The 21752-nt window shown below is 33.1% G+C and overlaps 1 protein-coding gene across 1 annotated transcript in view; it reads right to left on the bottom strand.

Moving 5' to 3' along the window:
* tho2 (THO complex subunit 2-like protein) overlaps positions 1–21752 on the bottom strand; it is a 240410-nt gene that overhangs the window by 7052 nt on the left and 211606 nt on the right. Inside the window, exons 36-38 of the mRNA XM_076454283.1 lie at positions 14301–14477; positions 8300–8357; positions 2269–2312 (exon numbers count right to left, since the gene is read on the bottom strand). Of these exons, the coding sequence (XP_076310398.1) occupies positions 2269–2312; positions 8300–8357; positions 14301–14477 (279 nt within the window). The remainder of the gene's footprint in view (positions 1–2268; positions 2313–8299; positions 8358–14300; positions 14478–21752) is intronic.

The raw sequence follows: 21752 nt of genomic DNA, 5'->3' as shown, positions 1-21752 counted from the left end.
TAAATATATTCTGTTCTTTTTCTGCCGTCATTATTCCAGAGGTCGCTAATCGAAAAAACGATTGACCATACTTTTGGTTGCATTTGCTGATGGAAAACTAGAGAGAATGGGTAATGAGTAAAAGCAAAAATCTGCACTGTTTCAAAATTTAAGGAAGAATCAACTTCCTGTGGAATGAAAAATGAATAATAAAGTGTGAATGACAAGATCTATATTTGAGAAATTTTTAAACAAATTAAACAAAAGAATGGAACGAGAAAATAGGAATATTCTACTTTTCCTGGGTAATGCAGCTTGTCACCCAAAAGTTTAACTTTCAAATGTTTGTTTAGTCTTTCTACCTCCATGAGCAACATCAGTTCTACAGCAACTACATAATGGAATTACAGTGTGTAAAACTGAAATACAGAAAACTGATGCTTCAGCATATTATTGCAAGCATAGACGACTGTAAGAGAGCATCCGAAATGACCATGAAAATTAACATGATGGCCACAATTACACTTTTAAGTCATTCAATCAAATGTGTTAAAGATGAATGCATAATAAAGTGCTTTTAAAACTGTGGATTTATTCTTGATAATGGTGGAGATTATGGAGGAGTTGTTTGTCATGATGATTCTAATGAAATCCAAACTCTGATTGAGAAGATTGGTGTAGATGATTCTGTGATTGTGGAAAGTTTTGTGAACATTGATAAGAATGTTTTAACAGAAACTGATGAAACTGATTTAAAACCTATGATAGAATCACAAGATAGTAACAGTGTGAGAGATTCAGAAAATGAACAAAATGGATAGAATAGTGAGGAAATGGAAATTCGTACTTCATCACAACAATTAAGTTATATTAACACTATCAAATTGTATGCAAAAATAATGGGGTAAAATAAACTTCATGAAAAGGCCATAGAAATGGCATTCTCTTTTAACTGCATGAGAAACCCCCATAAACAAAAACAAAAAACACTTGAAATTGGACACTTTTTTCAAATAAATTTGATTAAGATTTTGTGTAGTTGAGTATATTTTGAATGTCTATTTTTTATTCTAATAAATATAGCATAAACAGCACAATAATTTTATTTGCAAACATCTTACTTCTCTTGAGTCAAGCAAGTATTATGTTCTGCTCAAAAAATGTACATAATTAAAGAAATGCATGTTTACTGTCTAAGCTGAAAAACCAGCTTAAGCTGGAAATTTTACTCTGTGCAATTCTGCCTCAGACAGGTTTTACTGTATTATATAATTATTTCAATACTGATGTTTGTTGCAGTTAAATATATATTTAGAAATGCATGCAACTAAAACTGTTAAGTGGGTACTGCAAAATTCCCATCTATTTACTAAAGTTGTAGAAGATTCTAGAGTATAAAAATTAACAATGTAGAGGTGTATGTAAATACCAGTACTGTTGTTTTAGCTGAAATTTCTAGAATCTAGTCTAATGCTTAAAATATGTAACCACAGCAAGGCACCAAAAAACAGTATGTATTATTGGTTTACTTTAAACCACAGAAGCTATAACCACTTATTAATCAAGAACATTGGTTTTTGACCAGGAATGTTTTATAGATTTTGAACATTACAGATCATTTAACTTCAGCAGGTTACCATCAGATGTTAGCACTTTTATGAAAACATTAATACAATTTCAGAAGTGAAAAACTCACATTTGATAAGCAAAGAGCTAACTAGGCCCCAATTAAGTGAAATGCACCTATATCAACTACTTAATTCATATCATGAATCCTCAATAGGATACTAAGAAAGTTCCAAATTGAATAGAAGACTCAATATTGTTTGCAAGTTTGTAAAACTTCTGTATATAAATCATTATTTATAATAACCATTATTATAAGCTGCATTACTGTTTCCATACTAAAATATACTTGTATTAGAAAGAAAACTGTGTATCAATCAATGTTGGCAAACATCATAAATTTGATACATAATTATTACATAATAAATCAAATACAACATTTAAGTAACTTCTAAAATTTAAATTACAATTTAACTCAGTTTCAGGCTACTTTAAATTATATGTAATATAATAAATTGGAGGCCTGACTCAGATAAATTATAATATGTAACACTGTTTCCAGTTATCTTAGCTATTGGTTACTCTATGTGTTGGTCAAAATTAGGATTTTAACAAATGTACTTTGTGTATACAAAAATATGTTGATTAGAAAAAGCACAAGTAACATAATATTATTTTCAAAATATGAAGGTTAAAATTACTAAAAAAAATCACAGTTGTTACCTTTTTTTGTTTTTCTTTAACTTCAAATTCACCATTTTGTTTTCCTAAAAATAAAAAAAGTAATAACAATCTAAGTCTTAGAATTAGAGTAACATTCTAAGAATATTTTCCTACCAAATAAATGTATTGATGTTAATGTATTCATATGATCTATAAATACGGTGAAATGTAAATTTAATCAAGTAGATACACCAGCATGTAAGAATAATAAACAGCTTATCTTATCTTGTAAGAGATTATTCTGTTCAAAGGAGTACCTCATTTTCAGAGTTGTAGAAAATTATATGAATAAGAATCTCCAATTAAGTAAAGGACACAAATTCACAAACAGTATAAATCTGAATATCCATATACATTGGAGTTCAACACAGCTCTTTCTTACAGATGATTAAAAACAGTACCATAATAAATATAAAAAATTAAAATTATTTGCACAACCTTATACAAACACACACATATTTTCATATAAAAAGTAATATATCATGATTCAGTTTTAAAGAAAAAGAAATCAGTTAAAGGCAATAAATTAAATAAACTTATGGTATTACATGTTAGATGAAATTGCAATAATTTAAATTGTATAAAAGTTTTGTTTATGAAAAAATATTACTTTAAAGAAAGGCACTTTGTAACTAATTCTCCTGTTTCTCTTCTATAAAATGTATTCATTGCTTAAAAACATTTTATATGCTGTTTCACATACTCATTGTCTGGAATTTCTCCACATTTTTTAAACTCATTTTTAAAGGGAAACTTTTTTTTTCAGTTCACTAATTGCTTCTTCTGCATCTTTGGAAATTCAGTTCTTGGTGGTTTGAAATTTTTTTCTGGGTGTTATACTTTTCATGCTTTTATCACTTTGAATTTGCTAAACCTTTGTATCTTATTTTGTAACGAAAAAAACATTTTGTAACTTGTCTCTAGCACTTTCAATGTCTTATGTTTCTCTAGAAATTTTAAAAATGGATTTTTAACTGATAGTAAATCATAGCTGATACTTGTTAGATAAGTTATCTGTCTTGCACTTCTATGTATCTTTGAAAAAGATTTATAGAAAGAAAACATTTTTGTAGGTTTTATCTCTTGATAGATCATTTGTCTTATAGTCTTGTAGTCCCCAAAGGCATAGAATAATCATCACTGCCACTAGCAGCATTCTAACCAAGCAGAGAACAACTGAATGTGGACAGAATCTACTGCAAGTACAAAGAGGGTGGTATGAAGGGGTTAGGACCCTCAAAGGCAAACTATAAATAAGTTTGAAACCAATAATATGGTAGATCAAGAACTGTGCAAAAAATGCTCAAGGCATATAGCTGCATCATACAACCCAAATATGGAAATGTACTGCATACAGTTGGATTCATTAAGCCTACAAGTTTTTTTTAAACGGGAAATAGGATGATACCAATTGATAAAAACAATTACTACAATTGGTACTTCACAGTCTCTACAATCTGTGGCACTCCATTATCTCCAAAACTTCTAACAGCTGGATGATAAAGTATTAAAAAGGAACTACACAAAGTAAGGGAGCATTTTTATTGGGTCTATGATCTGTAAAGAATTAATGTAAATCCTGTCAACTATGCTGTGAGAGTAAATGTCCATGAAAGAAACAGTATGAACAACTACAGCAGTATTGTATTACAGCACTGCTTGAAAGTTGCTTAGTCCTCTACCACAGAGTAACAGTGAAATCACATGCATTATGATTGTAATGGATTATCTGTTTTTATGAAATGGCCAAAGAATATACTCTTCCTTACCAAGAAGAAGAAACACTAGTAAGGTAACTTAATGAATTTGTCTCATGGTCTGATGTGTTTATGGAGCTCCACTCATATCAGATAGAAATGTTATTCAACCTTCTTCGTAGAAATGAGTCAGACCCTTGAAATAATAATAAAAAAAAGACCAAAACAAAAGCTCTTCATCCACCTCCTGACAGTATGGAAGATTGGAAAAATCCTACACTGTTAAGTCAACTAATGACTCATGCACATAAAAAAAAAGTCTGACATCTCTCACTCCTACTTTGGAGTTACTGAGCATGAAGTTACTGCCATCTTTGATGTTCCCAAGTGAACTCTTAGAGTGCCATCAGCTCTTTTATAATGACATTTAAAAGACAGTAATTCAGCAGTCATAAATAAAACAAGTACAGAGATTATGGAACACCATCAATATCATACACAAATTTACCCACAAAAGAATAAAATCAGTTAGTGATATAAAGAAAGGTTGCTATGATGTGAGTGTTAATAAACCTGAATTTCACCAACAAGTAATGGTATAACTGTACCATCCATGCCAAAAGAAATGATAAACCCCTAAAAGCAGGTGTTGGAAAGTGTCATATGTTGTACTAAAATGAACCAATGACACTGTTTACACAACTGTGAGGACAGAAGATCCAAGCCAAAGGTCACCCACTGTAATTGTTTTTGGAAGTAAGGTGGGAATAACAGCCAACAAGGTAATTCAGAGAGGAAATAGTCTGCAAAAAATCAACATACTGTGGAGCCCAGGTTTCATGTTGAGACAACTTTGAGAGATTCAATAAGTATTCAGCCACAAGTGAATCTGCTTGACCACCTGCCCAGGGACAGTTGGTTAAGTGACAGAACAACCAGTGAGAATAACAGACTTAGTGAATAAGACATTTCATACAGTATTTTATTTTTGCATTAGGGCTGCTTAAGAGACTTCCCAATCAAGGAAGGAATCAATGTTGTAAACTATCTTTTCAATGTTTCAGTTGTTTGAAAGAAGTAGTTAGTAATATGATGTAACAATCAAAAAATTTGCAAAATATCTAGAAACAAGGATACAGCTGTAAATGTGAGTAGACATGTAATTGAGTAATAGTGAATGAGGTAACTATATATATGTACAGAGAGTACATATTTCACAATGCACAAATATGCACAAAGTGCATATTTCAAGATTTCATTCAAAATGTAACTAAACTTATTATCAAGGTAAGTCAACATGTCTGACACCAAGTCATATGTAATATTAACATTTTAAATCATTTTAATTTCTTAATATTTAATATTTTAATCAACATTTAATTTTTGATTTTATGTATCACGAGATGTTTCACTCCAAATTGTTCATTTTATACTTTCTTTCTCCCTCTCTATGAACATCTAATATTGGAACAAATTAAACACTTATAACATAAATACTCCTAAGTCATAATGTAAACTTATCACCCCATGCTTCTTGTTTTTTCTGAAATATAAAAAAGTCAATAATTTTCTCTGATATTTGTTGTTGGATTATTTATAGCCAAAAGAAAGAAAATACTCTAATTTAATTAATTCTTTAGGAGGCTAGTTTGTTCATGCAACAGACTTGGAAATACCTTTATTGTTTTTAATTTGTATCAATCAACTAACAGATTTTTTTAAATCCATTAATAACTTAGTTAGAAAGCCAGTTAAATTATAGTAGTTTCAGAATATTATATTTCTGTATGATAATATTTTGATATATGCACATTTAAATTAATAAGTTATATTTTGCAATGCTAAGATTATTAAAAGAAAGTAAACTTGCAGTGTTTCACTCTTTCAACATGGGTTCAACCTATATGTCCAACCACATGACCTTTTTGTATTTGTTTCAATGAAGAAGATATAAGTACATAAAATAAAATATTGATAATTTCTTTATAAAAGTATTAGTTATATAGTATAATATTTTTCATAAATTAACACTTTTCACATTAGCTCAGTCAATTTGACCAATCTTATAATCAGAAAGTAATCATTACAATTTCCATACTACAACTTTTTATACAATAAGTATCTTCAAAAAATTTGGAAACCTTTCAGAGACATTACAAATCTTTTGTGGAAAAAGAATAATAATCTGATATTAAGTATTTTTCTAAAAAAATTGTCCATGAAAATATGGAGTTTTAAAGTGCTGACTGCTTCAAGTACAAAGTGGTTCTTCATGTTAATGTTAAAAATACTTCTCTTTATCTATATCTAAAATATTCAAATTGTATTTGTGTAATCTATAAAAACTCCAAAATATATATCAAACAGTTTTTTCCCCTTAAAGTTTATAGTCTGTTATTTTTCTACCCTGATTCTATATGAACATTGCTGATTTGACCAATCTTGTAACCACAAAAAGAAGATATGAAATAAATTTAAATTATCCTTTTTTTCTTTCTAGGATGATACAGATTGTAACCAAAACTATAAATGTTTATTTCTAAACATCTTAAAGCTCACATCAGTGTACATCAGTTTCTACTTAATTTTATATTTTTTATTGCTCTTTGAACAGTATCTAAGTAATAATCATGCCACATACTTTGTAAATCACTCGATAAATGTGTAGCTCACGTTACCTTATGGAATAATGTAATGCACAAGTTGTGAAGAATTATTACTTTTCATTACTCACCTAATCTAACCTAATAAGGTGCTAATTTTTGTATTTTATAATTATTTTTATGACAATAAGTAAAGAATATACATGAAAAACATGTAGAGATTTTTGTACAGTTATGTGTACTCATCCCTATGATATTTCTGCACTTTTTGGTATTGCCATCCCTACATCATACTTTATTTTTGAAAAACAAATGTATTACTTCATTCCCTTCCTCTTTTTAAAGCAACTTCATTAAAGTAGGTTGATAAGTGAAGGTTCCAATTTTCTATCTAATAACTCTGAAACCAAAGAAAGTTGAGGTCTATAATAAATGCATTTTTTCTGAGCAATGATTTTTATAGTGATTTACATTTAATTTTGTACTTTTGTGATGAGTGGTATATAAGAAAGGGATCATGAAATTCTAAAAAAAAATGTGTCAGTGTGTGTCACACTTGGATAATTCAGATTTTTTAAAAATATTGCCTTGTAGAATTAAAGAATCCACATTTTACAACTTCACTTAAACTCACTGCATTTGTAACAATCAACTCCACCACATGAAGGGTTATATCAATTAATAGAAAAGACATAATACACATCACAACTGCTAGGCTCAGTCCTACTGAGAATATGATGAAAGGAAATCACTATATGATGAATTGTTTTGATAATTAAGAAACTGGTGTTTTTAAATGAATACAATAATAATGTGTACACATCTGTCAAATGCATAAATTATATACTTGATCTCCTTGAATAATAATTTGGATTATTCTTCTATTTTACTGAAATTGTTGTGGAAGATATGTTTCTGCAGGGAAAAGTCACACACAGTTGTTATATAAGAACAATTTGTGCTGCCATCTAGCAATCAGAAATATAGCTGTTATTTATGAAACATGGAAATAGTATATGCTTAACAATTGAACTCACTACTGAGAAGTAGTTTTCCTTTTTATTATTTCCCCAGAAAAATGTGTGGTGGAAAACAGAATAATATTACTGTTGTAAAATTTGTAAGCACTTGATAATGGTAATTAAGTACTTAAATGAGGTTACAATTCAACTTTTAGCAGTTATTTATAAAGATCATAGTGTAATAAAATGAATGTGGTGGCCATTATTTTTTTGCCAATCTCCACATAATAATAATAATAAGTTTTATTCAATTTCATACATCAGTGAAGAATAGTAAATTAATTAGTGAAGGGAGATTGAGGATTGCTTAAAATATTTCCTTTAAGAATACAAAGTTAAAACTTACATAATATTAAAATCTGATTTATAAACTTGACATCAAAATGTAGTTAATTCGCATACATTCGTAATAGTTTAATTAAATTTTTGATATAGCTCTGTAAAATATCATAATGTGCACTCTGATCTAACCATAATTAGAGGAATGAATTTACCGATACATGAAAACTGATAAAACTAAATCTTTGGTCAGAGATGCAAGCAACCATTACTTTTCAAAAGCACATTCTTAGATAACTTTAAATGTTAGACTGCATACTTGAGATACTACTAATACTCAGTTATAATTTGCATAATAAATTTAAATGATGCATAGCTGATTGTAACTTATCACATTAAAAGAACTAAATACAACACATTATAAAATTACCAGAATCATCTTCCTTTCTGCGTTTGAATTCACCTCCCTGATCTTCTGTTTGTTCATGCTGGTTAAGATATATAGAAAGAGAGAGATTAAATCATTAAAATCTTCAGATACTGACTATATTAAGTAAGAGAATAAAATTATCAAGTGTAAAATTAATGGACTGAAAAATATACTTACTCCGTTTACTTGTTTAGGGTAAGAAAAACCACTAACAAATTTATCCACTAGTAATAACCAATAAATGCAAGAGACAAGAAGATGCAACTACTCTACAACACAACCAATTCCACATGCAGAAAGTTTATTAGCTTAAAACTATATCAAAAACTAGACTTCTGACCAAAGAGATTCCTGATAGGTAATAGTAATAAACAGGGGACAAGATCTGTGTTGGGTTAATTCTTATCATCACTAGATTTTATGTACAAGTACAGACATTAAGTAAACAAAAACACAGCCAAAAACTTGTTGTTGCATAATAGTTTTTTAGAATAAATCATGTAACTTAACACAAGTATGCTTGTACCAAGAAGACACTGCAACTAAATCGAAAAGAAATAACATTGTTTAAACTTCAATACAAATACTTACAAAACCATAATCCCCTCCTTATTTAACAAACAGATCAATCAATTTCCATCTTTTTTTTATGCAATTTGTTCTTTTAAGAAGAACGGGCAGTTGAAACATTCATGAATGTTTTTTGTCTGTCCATTATTGGCATCTCAATTGTTGATGGAGATTTTATTTACAATATGAAAAAATAAAAAAAACATTTCATTTAGAAAAAATAATAAACTTCAGATAATTATGAAAAAACTATTTTCTTTTAATCATGTGTGTGTGTGTGTGTGTACACACACACACACATAGTAAAACCTGTCTAAGCCAGAAATTGCATAAGGCAGAAACCTGTACAAGTCAGAAATATCAAAATTTTACAGTATTATCTTAAGATTTCTGTCATAAAAGGCCTCTACATGGTGGAACCAGTGTAATGCAGAGAGAAAACTATCTTTCACCTACCTCATCTATCAACAAGTAGAATTACAACCTGAGTAGGGTGGAAAAAATGTTTTTGATTGCATATTGATTTCTTAATTAATTATTTCTTTAAATATTAATAAATTCTTATTTAATTAATAATTTTTAAAATATTAATAACTTGTCAAACATTTTGTTACAGTACGTATTGGCTAAATATATTCTGTTCTTTTTTCTGCAGTCATTATTTTTACAGTTAAATTAAAGAAAAGAATGGAACAAGAAAATAGGAACATTCTACTTTTCCTAGATAATAAAACTTGTCATCCAAAAGTTCAACTTTCAAATGTTCATTCAGTCTTTCTACCTCCATGTACGTCAGTTCTACAGCCACTAGATAATGGAATTATATAGTGCATAAAATTGAAATACAGAAAACTAATGCTTCAGCATATTATTGCAAACATGGATGACTGTAAGAGAGCATCTGAAATGACCATGAAAATTGACATGTCAGATGCAATTGCATTTTTAAGTCATTCAATGAAATGCGTAAAAGATGAATGCATAATAAAGTGCTTTCGAAACTGTGGATTTATTCTTGATAATGGCGGAGACTGTGGAGAAGTTGTTTGTTATGACAATTATAGTGAAATCAAAACTTTGATTGAGAAGACTTATGCAGATGATTCTGTGAACGTGAAAAGTTTTGTTAACGTTGACAAGAATGTTTTAACAGAAACTGATGAAACTCGTTTAAAATCTGTAATAGAATTGCAAGATGATAAGTGTGAGAAATTCAGAGGATGAGCAAAATATAAAAGATACTTCCTACTTCATTGCAAGTGTTAAGTTATATTAATTCTATCAAATTTGAGCAAAAATGAAGGAGGAAAATGAACTTTTGAACTTCATGAAAAGCCACAGAATTAGCATTCTCTTTTAACCTCATGAGAAAACCCATTAAAAAAATGAAACAGTTGAAATTGGACACTTTCTTCAAATAAATTTGATTAAGATTTTATGTATATGTATATTTGAATGTTTTTTGTTTTCATTCTAAAAAATATAGCATAAACAGCACAATAACTTTATTTGCAAATGTCTTCCCTTGAGTCAAGCAAGTATAACATTTCGCTCAAAAATTATGTATAATTAAGGAATTGCATGTTCACTATGTCTAAGCCAGAAAACCTGGTTAGACTGGACATTTTACTCAGTCCCGTGCAATTCTGCCTTAGATAGGTTTTACTATACATAGGCCTTCTTTACTTCAAGGGCTAATTGATAATAAGCAGAAAGTTTAAGACGAAAAGCTGGTGAAGTGATCACTAGTGACATCCTATTGAAGTTTTCTATACTTCATATAAATACTGTATTTCATGGATTAGTCACCTTGGTGCAGATGCCTTTGCATGGTGAAAGGACCTCCCAGAGAAGTTTATGTCTTTTCAATGAAACTCCTCTAGGATCTGAACATCCACCCATGGGTTTGCTGTGCATGTTGACCTGTAAAGGGGAGAAAAGAATCCTGGTGGTTTGGGAAAGTGGTCAACCTAAACACAACTTTGGCCTTGAATCCCTATAAATAGGTGACCTAAGGGTACTTAAGCCTTCCCATTTTCTCATTTTGACATTCACCTTTCAACATACCCTATGGTCAATGAAGGTGGGTTACTTACTTTCTAAGATTCAGCCTTAAATCCCTGGCCTTCTCTGATGTTTCCAATTCCAGTGGTTTGGTCAGTCTCCATAGATTTTTGTGCTGTGCTCATTGTGGTGGCAAAGACCATGATGGGAGATCTATATGATCAGGAGCCTCACTGAATCAACTGTAATGGCTCCCAACCTTCCTATTCCTATTCTTGTCCCAAGAGGATCAAGAAAAAGAGAGATAAAGTGCTTGAGAACATACCCTATCCTGGAAGCTCTTGACTTCCATGCTGACAAACACATAATGCTGCTACCCTCCACTTAACACACTGATTGGAATGCAGATTGACCTTTCTGTGCCTCCTGAAGTCTTTCTCCTCTTATCTTCAGAGTTTCTTGTCTTCTGTTAAAAAAACAAACAAACAAGTTGATAGGTCCATGTCAAATCCTGACTCTGTCCATACATCTAGTTTATGGTGGCTGCTCAGGTACCTCTCCATTAGCCCCAAGGTGTAAAAATCTTATAAGGTTTCCCCAGCAGTTACTAGACTCACAATTTTCTGACAGAGATCTGCCTATTCAAACTCAGGGCCAATAGACCTCTTTCTTTTAAAGAGAAGCAACATGGCACAAACTGAAGGACTATCCAACCCCCATTTCCTACTACATAACGATGGCCACACTGATACAGTGGAACTGCTGAGGCTTACATTCCAAATTAGATAACATTAAGCCCCTGATTGATTCATACAATCCAGTCTCTCTCTCCTTACAGAAAACTTTTCACCATCTTGCCAAATGCCACCACCCTTCGGCAGTCTTTCCTCTACAAAAAAGACAGGTGGTGTGATGGTTGAACCCATGGTAGTGTGGCTTTGCTGGTTGCCCAGTATATGCTCTCCACATCTATGCTACACACCACTCCACTTGAGGCTGTGACAATTCATCTTTCTTTGGGTTGTACCATCACCATTTGTTCCATTTACTTCAGTTCAGAAGAGGCTCACAATAAGACAAACCCAGATGTTCTTTTAGATGAGATGCCATCTCCCATTCTCCTTTTTGGTGATTTTAACGAACACAGCCCCCTTTGGGACAATGCTGAAATTGATGGAAGGTATTATTCTGTGGAGCACATGCTCTCATATCATAATCTATCTTTATTCAATGATGGCTCTTTTATTTACTTTTATGCACCTAGTCAGTCATTTAATGCTATAAATCTAAATCTGCTCACCTTCCCTCTATTCTCATTTTTCTTCAAGTGTAAAAAGTGACCCACATGGCAGCAATAATTTTTCCATCATCTTGTGGGAAACTGGTCTGTGGTCAATGCCACTGACCCATGTGCCAGGGTAGAAGTTTAACCACTATTGGAATTTGATCCTGCCATCTATTTAGGACTGCATGGAAGCAATGACTGACTGTATAGTCCAGACAGCTGCTCATTCTGTTCCTGTGACCTCAACTCATTTCCCATGGTATCCACATGCATATTGGAGTCCAGCCTGCCCAGAAACCTAGAAGACTAAAAAGAATCCTGAGAGACCTTCCAATGGTTTTCTAACTGCATTGTTTATTAGTGGGCCTGTATCCATGCTCAGCAGGTCAGGTGTCAAAGCCAGAAGGAATCTTCAATTAAGCTCACCTCCAGCACATCTAGTTCCATCAGCTCCAAAGTTGTGTGGGACGAGATTCAGAAGGTCAGTGGATTTTACACATCCCAACCCAATTCAACCTTTCAATCTGCTAATAGCTTTTCATTGATTTGGTAGAAGATCAGACAGACCTAAAAATATTCATTACGAAATGCTATGTCCTTTACCTTCTGGTCCTCTTTCTATCCTTCTGGTTGTTTTTAACTAGATTTGACAGTAGGATGTCTTTCCTGATGCTTGCTAGGCTATTATACTACCCTTTTTTAAGACTAGGAAGGATCCCAAGATTCCAAGAAACTATCAACCATTTTGACAAGCTGTCTGTTTAAAGTCTTGAAGAGGATGGTTAATGCTCATCTCATTTGGTTCTTAGAATCAAACAGCCTCCTCTCACCCACCAAGTATAGGTTCCGACAACACACTACCATTGACCAACTGATTCAACTTGAAACATTGATCAGGGAAGCCTTTCTCAAGTTCCATCTTTTTCAAACTTAAGAAGGCTTATGACACAACATGGAGATGTGGAATTTTATATGACCTCTGCTCATATGGACTGTGCAGCCATTTGACCATTTTTATTCAGAATTTTTTACTCGACAGGCAATTCCACATCTGTGAAGATTCTACGTTTTTTCATTCATTCCCATAGGTGTGCAGAATGCTATTGAAATTCATGGAAATGTCAAAAACCTTTTGGCCAACATTTCTTCAGAGAAAACAAAAAGTGTAACTACTTTTTAAACAGGCCAGCTTACTTCACATCTCTTAAAAATATTCAAATCCTTGATTTGGAAGTTTATTCTTTAAAAATCATAATTAATTTAATTTTCATGTAAGATGTCAATTTACCAAGTTTTGGAATTCTTGTTCTTCACATGTCGTGTTGGAAACCTTTCTATAATCCCAAAACTTTAAATGCACAATTAGTTTCAAAACACAGCTATGTTCAATTAACATTTTTTCTATTTTTAAGATGTGACATTTCTTCAATGGAATGGTCCTTTCAGATTACCTAAACATAAATTCAAGTGCATGGAGAAATAACAAATCAGTTAATTTCTCCCTCAGTATTCATTTGTACTTGTAGGCCTAACTGCACAAAAAATATTTCAACAGTAATTTTGAAACTAAGGCAAGTATGCCTAACTCACAAATAAATTTACAGAATTTCCACCCTAACAGACATGATAAATCTTATTTTTAACACTAATCTGTGAACGTTTCTAACAGGAAACTCATAAACTCATTGAATAACTCACTGAAGTATCATTAGTTTTACTTATTATTTACTCATATAATGTACTCTCATCTCTAAATATTAGACAAAGGTTCTCAATTATTATACCATCTTGGTTAGTAGCCTCCTTTAGAAAACAAGTAACTTATAACATTGAAAATACAGTTTACTACATTGACATAGAAGTGTCTAAATTTCCACTGTCTCCCAAAGATTTCACCTCCCTGCTGATTTTGTTTTGAAATAACATGTAGTTGGTTTCATCATACATTTTTTTTCTCTGCTTAATATTTGTTTTGCAGAATATCTTTCATCTTAAAATGCTCAATAGAATAAATACCTTAAATATTATTTCTTCTTACTAGAAATTATCGAACAAAATACTAATTAACCTATTCAAAACTGTATTATGGTTTCAAATATTCTACGATTAAGTTTGTAACAAAAATACAGTTAATTCACATACTCGTTTCCTATGTCCTTTTTTGTCCTTGCTTTTTGAGTATGGGTTTTCTGGTTGCCAGTCTTCCTGATACTGTGATTTCTCTCCTCCAGATCTTTCCCTGCTACTACTACGGTCTTTCTCACACACATCTGTATCTGATTCACCCTGGTCTCGTAATCTATCATCCAGTTTTGGACTCTACAAGAACAACATATTACAATATCTACTGATATAAAACCGCGCTTAGACTCAAGCGTAGTTTACTGGTCTCTAACAAATTACACTATAAGTTTAAGTACATGATTGTTTCCTATAAAATTAATGTTTCTTACTTACATTTTGATATATGTTCTCATGTCAGTTATTTTTATATTTCTATAAAAATAACAAAGTATCTAATCCTCTATAATGAAGCATACAAAAATAAACATGTAAGAATATGCTTTAATGTCCACTCATGAAACATCTACTTCACATGAACATTTCATGGTATCTCATCTGTTTATGTGAGGCAAACTTATTTCATTACTACCTTACAGCAAAAACAACTGAAGAAATTTTAGAAAAAAATAAATGTTATAATGATTATAAATGTTAGAAGATAAAAAAAATATTTTTTAAAAGCATTTAAACATTTGGATCCATTTTGTATTTTTATAGCTAATTTGTTGTGGCTTCAATAATACCACATATCACAGTGTCTACCATATATTACCTTATGACAAAACAAAACAAAAGACAGTATGCCAAGATACCTAATAACAAACAAACATCTTATAGTGTGTGTATGTATGTGTATATACATACAGGATTGAGCTCTTAGAATCATAGCATTTAAAAGATGTTATGTAAATACACCTTCATATTTTTAAAAGTATGTTTAAAAATATCCCTATCCTGTTATATCAATACCTACAGAATATAATTTAAAAAATATATATTTTAATCACTGCAAAAATGTGTAGACCTTGCAAAATTCAAGTGTATGAACATTTTAAAAATACAAACCATCTACACAAGAGGCAAACCTTCATATTTTCTGCAGATATTTTTTTACTAAAAATATATTCTTTAATTTCTCAGTCTAGAACACTAAGATATTTTATGAATGATGTTACCTTACTTATGGCATCTTATGTTCTTTAACATAATGTTCAGCAATACCACTATTGGTGCTGGGGTTTTGTATGCAATATACATGATCAAATATAGTTTGTACAGGTCAGCACAATTCTCCTATATTCACACAAGATCATCTGTCACAGGACACTTCATAAACAATGTTACTGATCATGTAGATCTGTAAGCTATACATTTATTTTTTTACATGTGCTCTTTTTTTTTCAAATGCTGAGTTTGTTATTATGGGATTTAGGGAGATGTCTGGATTTTACAGTTGTTTAAATGCAAGTCTGAAGTTCTTACTATTCTCATTAGTTTTCTGGCAATATTATTTATATATAGTATCACATAAGTAACTTGTGCTTTAAATTTTTGTTTCTTATTACCATGGTTCAGGAGAACTTGTGCTTCTTCCTATCAAAATCTTTATAATGTTTTGCATAAATTCATGTGGGTAAACAGTTTTTTCATAACAAATCTTTTCTAACCTCCTCACATACTTATCCTTTACAACAAACTTCATAAATCTTACGGTGATAACTAATAACTTCTTTTACAGCATGGTGATGATGCAAGTTAAAATGCAAAAAAAAACCTTTAATAGATGGCTTGCTAAAATTACAAGAAATGATTTTCCCACCCTTAACATGAATGACAGTATTTAAAAATGGTACTTTTGTGGTGGTATGGCATAAATAAGTGTAAATTTTATGAATGAGTGGACTATGTTTACAGATATTAAGTGACACAAAATTACTGTTTTACACCCCAAATTTAGTATCTATGGATATGTATCAGATTCATAGACTAATATTCCCTCTTGTTTCCAAGAAATCAGTGCTTCCAGTTCACATATATGCATAAATACTACAAGCAAGGCCTGCTGATTTTAAATTTTCCTTTAATTTAGTTTATAAATGTCCCCATTAAATCTTTCATATTCATTACTTAATACAAACCTAAGAACTCATTCTAAACAATCAGTTTAAGTATTGAATTTGTAAGTAATCTTTATTTTCTCTCGTCATGGTTATAACACAACCTATAGCTTCTTCAGCTCAAACATTGAAATACAATCAATCTACATTCATCATAAAGAGAGCAGAATTACCACTAGAGATATGAAACTCATTATGTAACTATTCAAGTGATATGTTCTGTTTATATGAGCAGGAACTAAGTCCATTAATAGATGAAACAGTCTAACCAAAACCAATGATATATATAACAGTGAAATACCAAGTTAAAAAAATACACTCCAGAGATAAAACAACACCAGGTGGGATGCTGTGGTAAGGATCGAAGTTTTGAAGTATATAGTAAAGGCAGTTGCAAATGCCAGAGGTGTAGAGGAGACTCCGTGTATAACTTCTGAGCTGGTGAAATGCAGAAAGCCCCGGTGCAGAGCCGAAGTCCCTGATGATGAATGGAGTCCAGCATCTTCAAGGCCAAGGTCCTAGCAGAGCCGTAGACCAGTAATTCAAAGCATAGTTTCAATCAATTAAGAGCATGATATATCTTTAGCATAGAATGTTGATCTGCTCCCCAAGTTGTGAAAAAGAGAATATGGAGAATGTTCAGTGGTCTTGTACAATTCACCTGTAACTGCTTCATGTGTGGTACAAACGTCAGCTTATGGTTAAAGATAAGCCAAGAGAACTTTGTCTCAGGGACCACAGGTAGCACAACTTCACCAATAAGGAGTTCAGGATCAGGGTAAATACCCCATTGAAGGCAAAAGTGCATGCAAACAGTTTTAGAGAGAGAGCAGTTAAAACCATTTGCTGTTGTCCACTTTAGTAAATGATTGAGGGCAGTCTGTAGCTGTAGCTCTGGAGATCCTTCCCAGGCTTAGAGAAAGGCAAGACAATAGCCTGGTGCGAGGCATTAGGAAAAACATTCTCCTGCCAGATTCGGTTAAAAACAATCAGAAGAATAACAAGATACAGATGGAGCAGCATCTCATTGTATACATAATCAGGTCTGACCAGTGTACTGTTACACCAATGAAAGGCCAATCTAAGTTCCACAAGTATAAAGGGGCAATAAAAGTCATAGAGACAATCAGCTTGAAAGGAAAGAGGTGATTGCTCTCCCCGAGTCTTAATAGCTACAAAGGTGGAGGATGAAGCAAAAGCATTAGATACTCGGCAAAAGCTTTCACCTAGAGTATTGGCAATGCTCTGGGTATCAGCTACTTCCCGACCATCAGAGAGCAAAATCGAGAGAAGGACAAAATTATATCGCCTACTGACCTCTCAAATCTTGTCCCATATGACTTTAGAACTGATGATATAAGAGATGCTGGTTGTGAACTTATGGCTTCAAAGTCTTACTAGGTGCATGAAAATAAGTGCAAGGATCAATGTTGAAAAGAGAAAGGTTGTGATCAGAGACCATACGCTCTACAGAGCAACCCCTCCCATCAATATAAGTACCTCCCCAGAGTGGACTATGTCCATTAAAGTCTCCAGGATTAAAAAGGAAGATGGCAACCATTCAATGAGAGCATCAAGGTCTAATTGATCACATGGCTCTTTGGAAGACAGGTAAAGAGAACTAAGAGTGAAGGTAAGACCAAAGAAAATACAAATGGCTCCAGCGTCTAAGGGTGTGTCGAGTGGCAAAGACAGGGTGGGCTCATGCTGATCAACCAACAGTGCCAACCCTCCATGCACTCATCCATCACACAGCCTGTAATTTCTGTACAAAGAAAACTGCTGAAAGATGACTGTATCGGAAGGTTTCAGAAATATTTTCTGTAAGAAAAGGCATACAAGATGGTAGGAAGCAATCAGTGCTTTGATGTCATCCAGATTAGAATGTAAACCTTGTCACCTCCATTTTATCAAAGTGGCCACTTTTATTTATGTGTAGATTGGTTGATTTGGTATTTTATGGCACAAAACAACCAGGATAACTGCACCAAACATTTGGTAGAAAGTTAAAAACATAAAGTTAGTAAAATCAATAAAAGGGAATTAAGGTAAAATAAAAAAAGAAAAAGAGTTTTAAAAAAACAAATACCATTAAAACCAATTTTTACATCTAGTACACAGTAGTAACAGAAAAAAACTACAGTAATACAAGTTGTAAAGGACTTTCTGTAGAATAACTGTAATCATCATAACTTGCCAGGAAGACTAACAGGTAAGCTCAAAAACTGCCATTAGTCACCTAGAGTTGGCCTTTCCAATCATGGTTCTGAGTTATTTGACATTATAGTCATTTTCAGAAAGTAAAATCATAAAAGTTTTAAAAGACTTGTTGCAAAATTTTAATTATTATAACTTCCCAGGATAACTAATGGGTAAGTTCAAACATCAGCATTAGACAACTGAAGTTGGCCTTTCCAATGTTGGTTCTGAGTTATTTCACAGCCATTTCCTAATTTCAAATCTAACTGGATGTACATTGATTCTTAAAAGGGAATTACATTAAAAAACGTTTAGCATATAAATTAAAAAAACAACAACTTAAATAGCATTAAAAATTAATGGCCATTAAAAAACTAAAAACATTTCCAAGGTGGACAGTATCACCCTCACCAAATAACACTGTCTAATGTGACAGATAAACAATGGGACAGAACATGTTTAAAATTGTGCTGTCATTGAGAGTTGTAATGATGACAAGACATTAAAATGTGGCTTATTGTGACCTGAGTGTTACACAGACAACACATTGGTGCATCAGTTCCAGATAAAAGAAAACAATGTGTTAAAGAACTGTGACCAATTTGTAGTCTAGTAAGAGCAACGTCCTCTTTCCGACCCTTACAGTAGCAAGACGTCTAAAGTCCAATAGAGAGTTTTATTTGGAAAAGCTTGTTTTCATGTTGCTCACTCCAATTTGACTGCCAACTGGCACGGAGCTGAGCCTTGAATACAGGACCATAGTCCATGTATGGAACAGGCACAGCAGTGATGATGCTAGAGCAGATAGATTTAGCTGTGGTGTTGGCGAGCTTGTTCCTGCAAATACCAACATGGCCTAGTATCCAGAAAAACTGGATAGAAGTAGGTGTTAAAAAGAAATGGGCTAGTCAATTTTGAATATTGGCGAGAACAGGGTGTGAACTAACATGAAGTGATTCCAGGGCCAGTAGAGACCTAAAAGAGTCAGTATAAATAGTGCAATTTGAGTACTGCTTAGTTTCTATGTGATCCAGGGAAAAAGAATTAGCATACAGTTCAGTAGTGAACACAGAAGCTGTAGAGGGGATTCTGCACACAACCACCAAACTGCAACAAACCATGGCAGAGCTCACATAGTCACCTGATTTCAAACAATCTGAAAAATAGGGATGAAAGCAAGGTCAAAAGATGTTCAGCAAATAATTGACAGAATTTCTAATTGGGAGTGTCTGCTTTTCTTAGATGACTTAAAAATAGGTCACATTTGGGAACTGAAAGAAGCCATGGTAGGATGAGCTACCAGTGGATACAGCAATGTTATCCAAAGACAGACCCAATTCATCCAACTCTGTCTGGATATGAAGGCCAAAAGCTGCAATGGCAGATTGTCTGTTCTGAAAAAGTGTGGCCCACCAAGGAAGGAAAACACAACCTCAGGTGGAATGCTTTAGTAATGAACAAAGTTTCAAAGCATATGTTACAGACAGTTGCAAACAGTGGAGGTGCAAAGAAGATTCATGAGACTCTATGTATAAGTTTTGAGTTAGGGAAGTGTAGAAAGCCCTAGGACAAAGCCAAAGTCCTTGATGATGAATGGGGTCCAGCATCTTTAAGGTTGAGTGATCCATAGTCAAGTTTCGATTGAATTAGAGCATGATATATCTTTAGCATAGAATGTCAATCCCCTCCCAAATGGTGGAAGAAAGGACACAGAGGATGTTCAATGCTCTTGTACATTTGACCAATACCTGCTTGATGTGTGGTATAAAGGTCAACTTACAGTCAAAGATAAGCCTCAAGAACTTTGTCTCAGGGACCACAAAAGCAACACAACTTCACCAATACGGAGTTCAGGATCAGGGTGAATACCTCATTAGAGGCAAAAGTGCATGCACACAGTTTTAGAAAGAGGGCAGTTAAAACTGTTTGCTGTTGTCCACTTCAGTAAATGATTGAGGGCAGTCTGTAGCTGCTGCTCAGTATACCTCATGATTGATGACTGACATGAGATGTAAAAGTCATCAAAATAGAGCCCATTTGCAACAGCAAGAGGGAGTTGTTTAGTGAGGGCACTAATCTTTTTACTGAAAAGTGTGATACTAAAAACGCAACCAAGGGACTCCACGTTTCTGTAGAAGAAAACAGGAAAATGTCAAACCAACAAAAATTTGGAATCACCTAGCTATAAAAAATTTTCAATGAAAATGGGCAAATGGCCACATAACCCAGAAATATGGAGGTCTGGCAAAATTTCATACTTCTATGTTGTATCAAAAGCCTTCTAAATGTCAAAGAATACTGATACAAGATGTTGTCATTTCAGAACGGCTTCTCTGATTGATGTTTCAAGTCAAATCAGTTGGTCACAGTGGAGCGCTGTCATCAGAACCCACACTGGGTATGGGAGAGGAGGTTGTTTGATTTGAGGAACCAAACAAGACAAGCACTAACCATTATATCTAAGGTCTTACGGAGACAGCTCATCAAAGCAATTGGACGGTAGTTTGAAGGACAATAGCCTGGCACCAAACATCAGGAAAAACATTCTCCTACCAGATCCAGTTAAAAACAATTAGAAGAATAGCAAAAGAAGCAAAAGATAGATGAAGCAACATTTCATAATGTATATCATCAGGTCCAACCAATGCACTGCCAGACCAGTGAAAGGCCAGTTTGAGTTCCACCAGTAAGAAGGGATGATTATAGTCATAAAGACAATCAGCTCGAAAGGAAAAAGGTGATCACTCAGGCCAAGTCTTGATAGCTAAGAAGGTGGACAAAGAAGCAGAAGTGCTAGATAACTGGTGAAAGCTTTCACCTAGATTATTGGCAATGCTCAGGGTATCAAATAATTCCTGGCCATCAGGGAGCAAGATCAAGAGAGGTGCAGAATTATATTTCCCACTGATTTTTCAAATCTTGTCCCATATGACTTTGGAACTGGTGGTAGAAGATATGCTAGTCATGAACTTAATCCAAGATTCCTTCTGGCTCTTTGTCTTACCCACTGAGCAAATGCACAGGCCTGTTGGAAAGCAGTGCAGTGCAAAAGTGTGGGATACCTATAAAAAGTATTCCAGGCCCATTTTTGAGCCTTCCATGCCTTGTGGCAGGCAGTATTCCACCATGGATGAGGATATCATGTCAAGGTTTCAGGAATACACTGAACAGCTGCCAGTATAATACAGTCAGTTAGCGCTGCCACACAGTCATC

Source organism: Tachypleus tridentatus, chromosome 1, assembly GCF_004210375.1.
Source record: "Tachypleus tridentatus isolate NWPU-2018 chromosome 1, ASM421037v1, whole genome shotgun sequence".
Classification (NCBI taxonomy): domain Eukaryota; kingdom Metazoa; phylum Arthropoda; class Merostomata; order Xiphosura; family Limulidae; genus Tachypleus; species Tachypleus tridentatus.
Note: the sequence above shows the minus strand (reverse complement) of the source record. Positions and strands in the feature narration are given on the sequence as shown.